This window comes from Bos indicus x Bos taurus, chromosome 8, assembly GCF_003369695.1.
Source record: "Bos indicus x Bos taurus breed Angus x Brahman F1 hybrid chromosome 8, Bos_hybrid_MaternalHap_v2.0, whole genome shotgun sequence".
Classification (NCBI taxonomy): domain Eukaryota; kingdom Metazoa; phylum Chordata; class Mammalia; order Artiodactyla; family Bovidae; genus Bos; species Bos indicus x Bos taurus.
Window position 1 is genome coordinate 10,510,328 of NC_040083.1, and position 13,489 is coordinate 10,523,816.

The window sequence follows — 13,489 nt, forward strand, 5'->3', positions numbered from 1 at the left end:
AGGCAAAACTAATCTATGAAAGGGGACAACATGAGAACAATGGCCGCCTCTGGGAGTCCAGGTGGGGTTTACAGGGAGGAGGCAGGAGGAACCTTTCTGGGTGGCAATGATGCTCTCTGTCTTAGCAGGGTTTTGTTACACAGGTACATGCATTTGTTAGAACCCATCAAGCAGTATCCTTAGCATCAGTGCACTTAATTTTCAAGTAAATTCATTCAAATTTACTTGAAAAGAAAAGACTACAGTGAACTAGCTAATGATGTGCATGATGATGTATTTGGGGAAAGTGTACTGAAGCCTGCACCCTGCTTTAAAATGTGTTAAAATAAATAAATAAAGAGGGACTGATGAATGCACAGAAATGGCTAGTTAGCTAAGTATGTGATGAAGCACATGTCATAGAACATAGGTTGTAAGTATGTGATGTTCACTGGAAAATTCTTTCCACTTTTATTTCAAAAAAAAAAAAAAATATTGGGAGAAAAACTAATATCTCTTTATGATGACTAAGATTGTACCCTAGGTTGTGCTGCCAGTCTCAAGGATCCTGGTTACCGTCTGTGAAAATCTGATTTACCAAGAGAGGTAGTAAAGGTGATCAATATACAAAGTGAGGGGTGGGTGGGAGGTGCGATACTGGAGCCAAAGCCCAGAAAGGCAGGAGATGATCACTTTCAGGGCTTCTCAGGTTGCTCTGCTTTCTCTGTTACTCTGCAAATCTATGAAATTATCTTCTGGGCCTGGTACCCAGTGTTACCTAGCACTCTAGTTTTTCCAGGACTCAGGAGGACATAGTTGGGGGCTTTAAACTCATTGATGGACATGGGGGAAAAAAAAAAGGAAGGAACGGAAATGAATTAAAAATTCCACAGGGAGAAGGTATGACTCACCCACTTCTTGATGGGTAACTCCGCTTTTAAATGGCATCTTGTGAGAACAGCCAAGGAGCAACATAGATTGAGTGTAAAACTGCTTCTGGGCAAGACTGATTAAAAAGGAATACAACTGTTCAAAGGTTGCTTTGAGTGATTTGGCGACATGTGCATTCTGGCGAATGGGTGACTCACACCCCACTGCCGGTCCTTTTCCTCTCCAGGGTGACGATTTTTGAAGGACGAGAGTCACCAGTAACTGATGATCTCCAGACACTACTGCGGTCTTAGTCTGTGACAGCAGTGATTAGCACTTTGCTTGATTTAATGAGTCTTCACAGAAACCAAACCTGCTCCGTCCTCGACTCTCTGTTTCCTCAGCTTTCCAGTGTTCCCAGCCGCAGGGAGCTAGCGTACTGCTTGCTACTACCCTGCCATAAATGTTAACCAAGTTCACCTCATTAGGGTTTTCCCTTACTCTAACTCTTCATCTTTTCAGAAAAAAGCAAAACGTGAATTAGATTGGACACATGACAGTGAAGCAGGGACACAGCCAAGCTAACAGTAGAACTCGATGTGAGTTCCAACAACGGCTGTTAGCTTTAAATGAGGTTGACTCATTTGTCACAATATGAACAGTAACTTTAAGAAAATTTATTTATTTTTAAAAATTTGGCTGCGCTGGGTCTTAGTTGCAGCACGTGGGATCCAGTTCCCTGACTAGGGATCGAACCTGGGCCACCTGCATCGGGAGTGTGGAGTCTTAGTCACAAGACCATCAGGGAAGTCCCAGTATGTAACTCAGTACTGTATCTGTGTGGTCATATTAGTACCAACTACTAGGAAAATAAGGATTCCCTGGCGGCACAGTGGTAAAGAATCCACCTGCCAGGGCAGGAGACACGGATTCAGTCCTTGTGCGGGGAAGATCCCCCGGAGTAAGAAAAGGCAACCCACTCCAGTATTCTTGCCTAGAGAATTCCATGGACAGAGGAGCCTGGTGGGTTACAGTCCGTGGGGTCGCAAAGGGTCAGACACGACTGAGCATGCATGCATGCAGACTAGGAAAATAAACATGAATTTACTACCTTACATCTGAGAGAGGTGAGCCACACTAGGGAACCCAAATATTTTTCTTAAATACCATCTATACAAGAGAATTTAGATCAGTGAGATGAATGTCCATCCAAAAATTTTGCAGGAAATGTTATGTCCAAAACACAGTATCTCTGGGCTGCTCTACATTTTGCAAGGATGTCAACGTTTGAAAAGTTTTCTGCGTTCTGTAGTACCAACCAGACAACTATTTCTTCAAATTACACAAAGCTTCCCTAAAAAACAAATACCAACTTTATTATAGGGAGCTGGCAGTAAAAATTTACCTCCACAAACACAAGACTGCAAATTGGCTTTCTCTAGATTATTTCATAAAAGCATAGAGGCCAGGAGAAAAAAAAGCAAAACATGCCAAGTGGGCTGGCAGGACTCAGTGTAGCATTTATGGCTGGCTTTATGGCTCCCAGACTGTACTTTTACTACTTCCCGAGAGCCATTCATATTTGCCGCAATGAAAACTCAAATCACATATAAATTTTTATCTGAAAATAAAGTGTTTGTTGCCCCCTTGAGGTAAATTAAAGAACAGAAACAAAACAACGCCAGCTCTGGTCTGTCCTTTAGAGAAAGAGGCTTTCTTCTTCAAAAGACTTTTTCTACACACATACCGTGATCTGAAGTTACAGAGTAAAAGTTCATTTCACCCCCAAAAAGGACAATTTATACACACCACTAGGCATCAGACCATTTCTGTAAAAATAGAGCTAAAACTTCACACAAAGAATATCAGTTCAGTCATTCAGTCGTGTTCGACTCTTTGCCACCCCATGGACTGCAGCATGCCAGGCCTCCCTGTCCATCACCAACTCCGGAAGCTTGTTCAAATTCATGTCCATCGAGTCAGTGATGCCATCCAACCATCTTACCCTCTGCCGTCCTCTTCTTGTCTTCAACCTTTCCCAGCATCAGGGTCTATTTCTAAGGAGTCAGTTCTTCACATCAGGTGGCCAAAGTATTAGAGTTTCAGCTTCAGCATCAGTCATTCCAATGAATATTCAGGACTGATTTCCTTTAGGATTGACTGATTTGATTTCCCTGCAGTCCAAGAGACTCTCAAGAGTCTTCTCCAACACCACAGTTCAAAAGCTTCAGTTCTCTGGTGCCCATTCTTCTTCATGGCCCAACTCTCACACCCATATACAACTACTGGAAAAACCATAGCTTTGACTAGAAGGACCTTTGTTGGCAAACTAATGTCTCTGCTTTTTAATATGCTGTCTAGGTTGGTCATAGCTTTTCTTCCAAGGAGCAAGTGTCTTTTAATTTCATGACTGCAGTCCACCATCTGCAGTGATTTTGGAGCCCCCTCAAAAAAAGTTTGTCACTGTTTCCATTGTTTCCCCATCTATTTGCCATGAAGTGATAGGACCAGATGCCATGATCTTCATTTCTTGAATGTTGAATTTTAAGCCAGCTTTTTTCACTCTCCTCTTTCACTTTCATCAAGAGGATCTTTAGTTCCTCTTTGCCTTCTGCCATTAGGGTGGTGTCAGCTATATATCTGAGGTTATTGATATTTCTCCAGCAATCTTGATTCCAGCTTGAGCTTCATCCAGCCCGGTATCTTGCATGGTGTACTCTGCATATAAGTTAAAAAACCAAGATGACAATATACAGCCTTGATGTACTCCTTTCCCAATTTGGTACCAGTCCATTGTTCAACATCCGGTTCTAACTGTAGCTTCTTAACCGGCATACAGATTTCTCAGGAGGCAGGTCATGTGGTCTGGTAGTCCCATCTCTTTAAGAATTTTCCAGTTTGTTGTGATCCACACAGTCAAATATTTTGGCGTAGTCAATAAAGCAGCAGCAGATGTTTTTCTGGAACACTCTTGCTTTTTCTCTGATCCAGTGGATGTTGGCAACTTGATCTCTGGTTCCTCAGCTTGTACATCTGGAAGTTCTTGGTTCACATACTGTTGAAGCCTGGCTTGGAGAATTTTGAGCATTATTTTGCTAGCGTGTGAGATGAGTGCAATTGTGTGGCAGTTTGAACATTCTCTAGCATTGCCTTTCTTTGGGATTGGAATGAAAACTGACCTTTTCCAGTCCTGTGGCCACTGCTGACTTTTCCAAATTTGCTAGCAAATTGAATGCAGCACTTTCACAGCACATCTTTTAGGATTTTAAATATAGCTCAGCTGGAATTCCATCACCTCCACTAGCTTTGTTCATCATGATACATTCCAGGATCTCTGGTTCAAGGTGAGTGTACATCCCATTGTGGTTATCTGGGTCATTAAGAACTTTTTTGTATAGTTTTTCTATGTATCTTGCACCTCTTCTTAGTATCTTCTGCTTCTGGTAGGTCTATACTGTTTCTGTCCTTTATTGTGCTCATCTTTGCATGAAATGTTCCCTTGGTATCTCTAATTTTCCTGAAGAGATCTCTAGTATTTTCCATTCTATTGTTTCCCTCTATCTCTTTGCATTGCAAAATTTTAAAGTTTCAGTTGATAAAATGTCAAATTAACTGTATCCTAAAAATACATTATACACATCTTCAACTGGCCTAGCTAGCTCACGTGACCTAAGGAACCCAAAAAACAGACTAAAAATCTCTGCAGCAAATTTTCATGGAGGGGGGGTTAAGGGGTGGAACAAGTCTAAGATATTTATGATTCAAACTCACTTAATGCACAAGGTCTGCAACAAGAGATCAGCTGCACTGAGAAAAGAATATATAACACATAAGCATGGGGAGAGAAAAGTGTGATGGTCTGAACAGATGATCTGATCCTAAGAGGGAATTCTCAGAGTTCAGTGGATTTTTAGGCAGTAATCCTCTGAGGTACCGTTGTCATCCTAACGTCATGGGGCTTTGAACTAATTAAGGCTGTTTTTCCTCTAATTGCGTTTTATTCTAAGCTGTCATCTGTTTGTCAGTATTATTAGGAAAAAGGCATTGGATTACATCATGACTCCCTCGGAAGTTTGAAAGACTTCAGCATTTTACTCAGTATGACTCATATTCATGAATGATCAAGGTTCCGAATGAGCAGTAAAAATAAGGTCCTATTTCATCCTGCTACTCAAGGCCCTGCAGGATGGAGATCAGGCTGGCCTGCTGTTGCTCAAAGTCAATTCATGGACACAGATTTAACCGATCACCTCCTCTGGTGGCCATCACACAAAGTAGGCTGCTCACACCCACTCTCCCAGATGCTGAGCACGCCACCCGGGCATCTCAAACTGTTACTCAATCTGAGGCTCTAGCTTCGTCACAAAAGAATTCTGAAATGAAGTGATAGGTAAGAAGTGAATCTGGTCCCATCACTTCATGCAAACAGATGGGGAAACAAGTGACAGACTTTATATTTTGGGGCTCCAAAATCATTGCAGATGGTGACTGCAGCCATGAAATTAAAAGACGCTTGCTCCTTGGAAGAAAAGCCATGGCAAACCTAGACAGTGCATTAAAAGGCAGAGACATCGCTTTGCTGATAAAGGTCCATTTAGTCAAAGCTATGGTTTTTCCAGTAGTCAGGTATGGATGAGAGAGTTGGACCATAAAGAAGGCTGAGTGCCAAAGAATTAATGCTTTTGAATTGCGGTGCTGGAGAAGACTCTTGAGAGTCCCTTGGACTGCAAAGAGATCAAACCACTCAATTCTAAAAGAAGTCAGCCCTGAATATTCATAGGAAGGACTGATGCTGAAGCTGAAAACTCCAATAGTTTGGTCACCTGATGCAAAGAGCCAACTCATTGGAAAAGACCCTGATGCTGCGAAAGATTGAGGGCAGGAGGAGAAGGGAACGACAGAGGATGAGATGGTTGGATGGCATCACCTACTCAATGGATATGAGTTTTAGCAAACTCTGGGAGATAGTGAAGGACAGGGAATCCTGGAGTGCTGCAGTCCATGGGGTAGCAGAGTTGGACATGACTGAACAATAACTATGACAAGTGGGAGAATTATTCCAATTATTTTGGGGATGAGGCAGAGATTTCCAGGAATCACCATCCACTTTTTGACCTCTTTGGTTAGCCTTAGAACCGTTATGGCACTGGAGGGTGTGCTATTTAGCATGCTAACGTATTACAATGAGTGTATGATAAGGCTCAGTGTCTACTAGAGGCTAACTGTTCCACCATCTTGGTTCCAACCAGTCTGTCATGTCCCATGGCCATGTCATGGATTTCCCAGGTGGCTCAACGGTAAAGAATTTGCCTGCCAATGTAGAAGATGCAGGAGACCTGGGTTTGATCCTTGGGTCAGGAAGATCGCCTAGAGAAGGAAATGGCAACCCACTCCAGTCTTCTTGCCTGGGAAATTCCACGGGAAGAGGAGTCGGGTGGGCTATAGTCCATGGGTTTGCAGAGAGTTGGACACGACAGAGTGCACGTGCACACCCATGCCCACTTCATTCTTTTAAAGGCTGTGTCCTGCCCACTTCCCTCATATTTCAAAACTACTCTGGAGATTTATTTAAACTTATGACATAGTCTCTCTACTCTTTTCATTTTTACCAACCCAAAGGAGAGCATTAAGACATTAAGGGGATTGAAGTAGGGTAAGCACAGTACCCTGCCCCCCATTCCAAGAGGCACCCCTACATGGGTCATTAGTTGTCAATATCCAAGCAACAGATGATCATTCAAAATCCATTCACCAGTTTACTTGTGGCTTCCACATGCCAAGAACCATTTTAATTACAGGATAATGAAAGCATCTTTGGGTTCATTCAAGTCCTACTTATGACCCTGCAAAAAACTTAGAGGGGCAATGTTTGAACAACCTTATAATTAGCTGTCTTCCTGCACCCAACCCACCCCTACTGTAATAAAAAAGAAGCCAGAAAAAAAAAAAAGCCTGAAGGCAGTGGGAGAGGGAGTGCAAGGAAAAAAAAAAACAAAACACATATTTCTTCCAGTATTTTGAAGCTCTGGTGATGTATACAAACGTGTGCTCACACACACACAGACAAGCACTCTCGTTCGTTTTACACCTGGCACGATGTCCTGCATTATAATTATAGCCAAGTTTAGGCTCTGAAAACAAAGCTGCCTTGGTTTCACAGGCCCCACTTCACTTCCTATGGACCTGGGCCAAGGGGCTTCATCTCTCTGGGCCTCAGTTTCCTCACTTGTAAAACAGGGATGATTTAAATATGTAACTCAAAGATTTTTTGCGAGAATCAAGTAAGTAAATACTCACTGCAGCGCCCAGCACACTGCAGACAGTGTAAATGTGATTGTCCCCTTCACTCCCATTTCCCACGTCCCCTCCGCACGGTTCTAATGGATGCCAAGGATGACCATGACTCCATCACCTCTTCCACGTATTTATACTCACACAGGCATGGCCACACACGAGACGGGATCACACAGTAAGAGCTGCTCTAAAACTTGCTTTATCATGTGGTGTACCCTGGAGATTCATGCGACTCTCCCATAAGGTAAGCTCATCCATTTGTGTGATGATAAACACCTGTAACAATCTGATACTCCTCAGTTTTATAGGGCTGGCCAGAAGTTCAATCAGGTTTTTCCATGAAATGTTACAGAACATTTTTTTCTGGACAATTTATTGCCAGCCCAGACATCTCTTGTACCGCCTACACATGTCCCCACTTGAGGCATTTCAAACTTAATGAAGCCAAAGGAAAAGTCTTGACTTTTCTCCCACAAACTCGTTCTTTCCCCTGTTCTTCCATCTGGGTAGGCAGCAGTACCCTCGGTCGCTTTCTACAACCCCAAACTGGGTGTCATCCTCGACTCCCTCTTTCTTATTTCCAACCTGATTCAAAGTCCATCAGCAATAAAATATAGCTCTAACCCATCTGCCCTTTTCTGTCACTGCGGCCACCACCCTCATTTGAGCAGGGGTGGGCACAACAGCCTCCCACCCGGTTTTCCACTTCTGCTCTGGCACCCCTCAAATCCACTTGCCACGCAAGAGCCGGAATGCCTTCAGACCTACAAACCTGAACACGTCACTCTCTGGCTTGAAACCATTCACCTACTTCCTACTGCTGATTCCAGAGTTTTTTAAGTCCTCAACATCCAGCACAACCTTCAAGCTCCCCTCATGACATCTGCTCCTTGGTTCGCCGGAATCTAGCCACTCTCTGAGGAACACCTCAAGCTTCTTCCTTGTTTCAGCACCTCTGTCTTATTTGTTTTCTGCGCCTGGCCTGACTGGCTGCTCCGCATACTTCCGATCTCAGCTTAAACATCACCAGGTCGCGTTCAGAATCAGCCTATGTTTTCTCCAGCACAGCAGCCTGTCTCCACCACGGCACCTACTGTCTGTCATCTGTTGAACCAGCAGAATGTGAGCAGTGCCAGGGCAAGGACAGCATCCGTCTTGTTCACCGTTTTGTTCCCGGTACCCCAGGCAGAGCATGGTCCCTAGTGGGCCTTCAATTAACGTTCAGTAATTAAAGGCAGAGTACACAGAAGCTTAGCCAGGTGTCCCTGAAATTTCTGAAAATAAAAACTATTTTAAGACTTTCCCTTCTAAAATCACCAAACTTAGGAAACTTTAGTTTTCTTCTCATTAAAAATGGAGACAGGAGGTATCAAAAGAAAGCATAGCTGTCTTCTGTTTTACCAACTAGAATTTGAAACAAATAAATGATCCCATTCACAAATAAAAATGACTCAACACTCATCAGATAGTAAGTCATAAAACAGTAACTATTAAATAATAGTCATTTGTTCTGTCAATTTTATAGCAGCTCACTGTCTCAGATTAAAAGTACTGCCCGAGCTCTTTCTGGGTGAGCTCACCAACTGCAATCCAGGCCACTCCTGCAGCTTAGACCAGCCTAAGGCCGAAAAGATCTGTGTAGCGATTTTGTATGTTTTGTTGTTTTTCTTTTCCTTTCTTTCTATTCTTTTGCAGTGACTTTGTGAGAATACTAAAGCCAATGGACCACACCCACTTTTAAAAAACATAATCCTTCTCCCCACAATATAGCAGTAACAACAAGCACCAGGACTGCTGAGGTGATTCCTGTTAACTTACCGTGGTCATCATTTCACGATATAAGTGAAGTCATTATGCTGCACACCTGTAGACAGTATTGTACGTCAACTACATCTCAGTAAAATTGGAAAAAATGTATTTAACCATACAATCCATGAAAACCATGCAAGTAAAAAGAATGAAAACCTCTCCCCTTGTCCCCCAAAGAACTAGGAGGATAGACATAGAGCAGAAGGAATTCTTACAGACTGCTGCTAGGAGGAGGAACCAACAACCACTCAGGTGAATATGATAAAGTTAGGATTTCTTACTTGACGGCCTCATAAATATTGTTGGAGGTATGTCCTGATAAGGCATCATGTAAATTTCGAATAAAATAATCTCTGTATTCTTCTGGAAGGGCCATAAACGTTCCACCCATCACGATAAATTCCACTTTATCCACACTGTGACCAAGCTGTTTTAACTGAAAGACATAAATTCGTCAGCATTAGCAAGGTATAGTCAACTACTCTTAAGTGGCTTACTGAAATTTTCTAATTTTACTTGGCAGTGTTTTTATCACTACAGTTTAAAAACGAGAAGCAAACATGTTGAGCAAATTCTACAGACTCAAGAAAATAGGCTCCAGAGTCTGAAAGAAAAATAATTACGGTTCAAATAAGAAGGAAGAGTAAGAATTTAAAATAATCAAAAGTTTGATGTCAACTTACAGAGTTAAGTGAACATTCAAAAATACAGAGGATATAAATTAGCAGCAAATATAATCACACAAGATATAATTGTATATATTGTAACAGAATGAACAAATCTTTCTTGATTATGTATTTTTTAAGACTTCACTGAATTTGTTACCAGACTGCTTCTGTTTTACGTTAGCTTTTTTGCCCAGGAGGCACATAGAATCTTAGCTCCCTGACTGGGGCCTGAACCTGTCCGCCGGCACTGGAGGCAGAGTCCTAACCACTGGACCACCAGGGGAGCCCCCCAGCATGTATTTTATGCCAGACCTTGGGGTCAGCATTGAGGACGAAGAAGCCCATAGGCAATATAACCAGGACTTGATGCAAACGAAAGAAAGGGAACACCAGATGAGAAAGCAGCACTAGGAAAGCAGTTTCACATGAAAACTTTGCAGTTTTGATTTGTGAAGATTCTGGATACAGGTGGCACCTTTTCAGCCTGGTTTCGGGGTGGGGGAGTAATCAGTCTGAAATGTAATATCTCCTCTACGTGGGGACACAATGATACAGATCTTTCCAGTTTTCAACAACAAGTCAAGATTCTACTTTTTAAAAACAGGTATTTCGATTTCTTGCCAGGTGTTAGGCTTGAGAAAAACTCAGTCAAGGGGACTACAAATTATGAACTCTAATGTACTAAGTAAACAGGATATCTGCACTTAATATGAGCAAAAAGTTATCTTTTTGAATACTTATTTCTGAAAATGGAATATAGCAACTTATAAATACATACATCCTTATAGTAGGTTGGCCAAAAACTTCACTCCGGCTTTTCCATAACATCTTATGGAAAAACCCAAATGAACTTTTTGGCCAACCCAATACATATGTAAATCCTTACACAAACATAAGCGTATGTGCATGCATGTGCAACATATACAAATATATGTGTATATAGCTATCAACACTAAAAGAATACTCCAGCTGTGGTCGTTCACCAGGGGTACACAGTTAAATCTTCCTGGTAGCTTTTTCAAAATATCTTGCCTGGACCCTAAATCAGACAGCACTGCATAACTCCAGTGGCGAAACGGGGCACGTGTTTTGACAAAGTCATTCAGGTGATTCTAGTACATTTACAGCTGGGAAAAAATCACTGCTCTCTGGTACTTTCTACATCTTCCAGAACCCATACTCCTTTTTGGTAAACAGAAACCTTTCAAGCTCTACTGACACATTTTAAATAAATTAAATACCATGGCTAAAAAAGAAATGAACACAGAGGTGACTTTCTGTTAATGTGTTACTTTCCATCTCAGTCTGTCTAGTTGCCTGACTAGATGTTACTATAAAAACTACGGACAGTGCTTGCGTTGTTGTAAAGTAGGCAAGTTTAAAATGAAGTTAATGTTCAGACTTCTCGAACACACCAAGGCCACTGACATAGTACTTGTTTTTTAATCAGTCATATTAAGATATAATTTATAGATTGGGTTGGCCAAAAAGTTCGTTTGGGTTTTCCCATAAGATGTTGCAACTTTTCTGGCCAACCCCATACAATAAAATCCATTAACTTTAAGTGTACAATTAAATGAGTTTAGAGTTGTGTAACCACCACAACCACCATTATAAAGAACAATTCCATGGCTCCCACGAGCCCCTCATTCCCCTGTAGGCAATTCCCTATTCTCACCCCAGCAAAGCAGCCACTATACTTCTCACTTGGCTTATGGAAGCTAAAATGCAATCCACCCACCTACTGCCTAAGACCTTCGACACTGCCACACACTGTAAGTTTCATAACACGCATGACTTTCTACAAACTCAAAGAACTTTAGAGACTATAAAGTCCTTACAGAAAATAATATGGTCTTTATAGCAAGTGGTGTTTTTGACCCTGCTAGGAACTGCAAAACTGTCCTCTCCTTCAGATGGGATATTAAAAACTTACGAAGGAGAGAAATATTCTTTCAGTTCTTATTTCTGGTTCAACTCAAATCAAGCAACAGCACCTCCTAAGTATAAAGATCTAATGTAAAAAAAAAGTGCTTTTTAAAACCTTACCTGTTCGATCCGGTGTCTTGTCTGCAGGTAAGGGTCATACCTGGCACGGATAGCTCGCATGGAGGTTGGCTAAAAAAAGAAAAATATCCTGTCATGCCCACATTGAATTAAAAATAAGATGTGGTTTCAAAAGGGCTGTATAAAAAACTAAAATTCTCTTGGGCTCCTTCCTTCCTTCCTCAGTTTGGTCAGTTTGAAATAATGACCTGAAGATTATCTGGTTGGTCTTCATTCAATAGCAGGCAGCTCCCTGGGTCATGGTTACAGCTTTGTGTAAACGCTGATGGAATTCCCAGAGTTACCAAATTGTTTTGCTGCTCTAGACAGAGGTGTGCATGCATACTCAAAAAGAGTTCCTTGAGAAAATAACCTTTGAGCCAGATCATTAAATTACAACATAGGTTTTGATGGGTTAACATGAAGTCTTCATGCTGTCATAAAAAGGTCAACAGCCACCAAACAATGTCCTGGTAGAAAATGTTCCCAGCTACTGAGCCCTCGTGCGGCAGCTACTGAAGCCGCGTGCCTGGAACCCGTGCTCCACAAGAGAAGCCACGATGAAGAGGGGCCCCTGTGCACTGCAGCCGAGAAAGACCGTGTGCAGCAGTAAAGACCCAGCACAGCTAAAAATAATAAATAAACAGAATAAAAGGGAAATGTTCCCTGAAGACACATTGTTAAATGAGAAAGGCAAGGTCTTGACAGACTACCTGCTGTGTACAAAGTCAGGATACAGAAGATGAATTGCCTTTATATGTCTATGCTGTTAATATCTATGCTGGGTGAACAGGAAAGGGACGATACTGACTGTTCAGTGGGCTGCAGCCGAATGGGGTGGCCAGGGAAAGTGATGAGAGGGAGCCTTTTCACTGAGAGATTTCTTTTTGTATTTTTACAATTTGATCTATTAAAAAAAAAGGGAAAAAATGAAAAACCATACATAAGAAGATAAAAAAAGTCACTTAGGTTGCTGGCTGCCAGCCTCTTCTGAAGGGGTTGACTGCTCGGAAAGCCTGCTTGGTGGCCTCCTGCTCTCGCTCTTGCCCCCGCAAGAGCCATCAAAGGCCTCTTAAAACCTGCCTAGATTATACCATTCCTCTGCTTTAAACCTGGATGGCTGCATGTGACACCGATTGGGTTGGCCAAAAAAGTTCACTCGGGGTTTTCCTTGACAGTTTACGGAAAAACCTGGACAAACTTTCTGGCCAGCCCAATATAGCCAACTTCTTGCCTTGCCTTACAACCCTCTGTGTCACTGTCTCCCAGATCTCATTCTCCCCTCACCCGCTCTGCTCCAGAGCCCTGCCGTTATTCTCACTCTGGCTCCACGTTTTATCTATTCTCTCTGCTGGGGATGCTCCTTCTTGATTTTCTTGAAAGCCTTCTTCTTGTCATTCGGGGCTCAGTTACCACGTCACCCCTCCCAGCCACCAAAGCTGAAGTCACCCTCTCCTATATCTTACTTGACTTCACTTCCCTGCTTCCCATTTCAACTGGTACCTGATATTTTTTCGTTTGTTTCACTACTGTTTTGTTGTCCAGTCACTAAGTCATGTCCAACTTTTTGTGACCCCCATGGACTGCAGCATGCCAGACTTCCCTGTCCTTCACCGTCTCCTGGAAATTGCTCCAACTCATGACCATTAAGTCGTGATGCTATCTAACCATCTCATCCTCTGCTGCCCTCTTCTTCTGCTTTCAGTCTTTCCCAGCATCATTATTATCTGCTGCTGCTGCTAAGTCGCTTCAGTCATGTCTGACTCTGTGTGACCCCATAGACGGCAGCCCACCAGGCTCCCCCATCCCTGGGATTCTCCAGG

The 13,489-nt window shown here is 42.4% G+C and overlaps 1 protein-coding gene across 1 annotated transcript in view; it reads right to left on the reverse strand.

The window, feature by feature from the left end:
* ELP3 (elongator acetyltransferase complex subunit 3) overlaps positions 1-13,489 on the reverse strand; it is a 120,283-nt gene that overhangs the window by 89,077 nt on the left and 17,717 nt on the right. Inside the window, exons 6-7 of the mRNA XM_027549040.1 lie at positions 11,670-11,738; positions 9,234-9,388 (exon numbers count right to left, since the gene is read on the reverse strand). Of these exons, the coding sequence (XP_027404841.1) occupies positions 9,234-9,388; positions 11,670-11,738 (224 nt within the window). The remainder of the gene's footprint in view (positions 1-9,233; positions 9,389-11,669; positions 11,739-13,489) is intronic.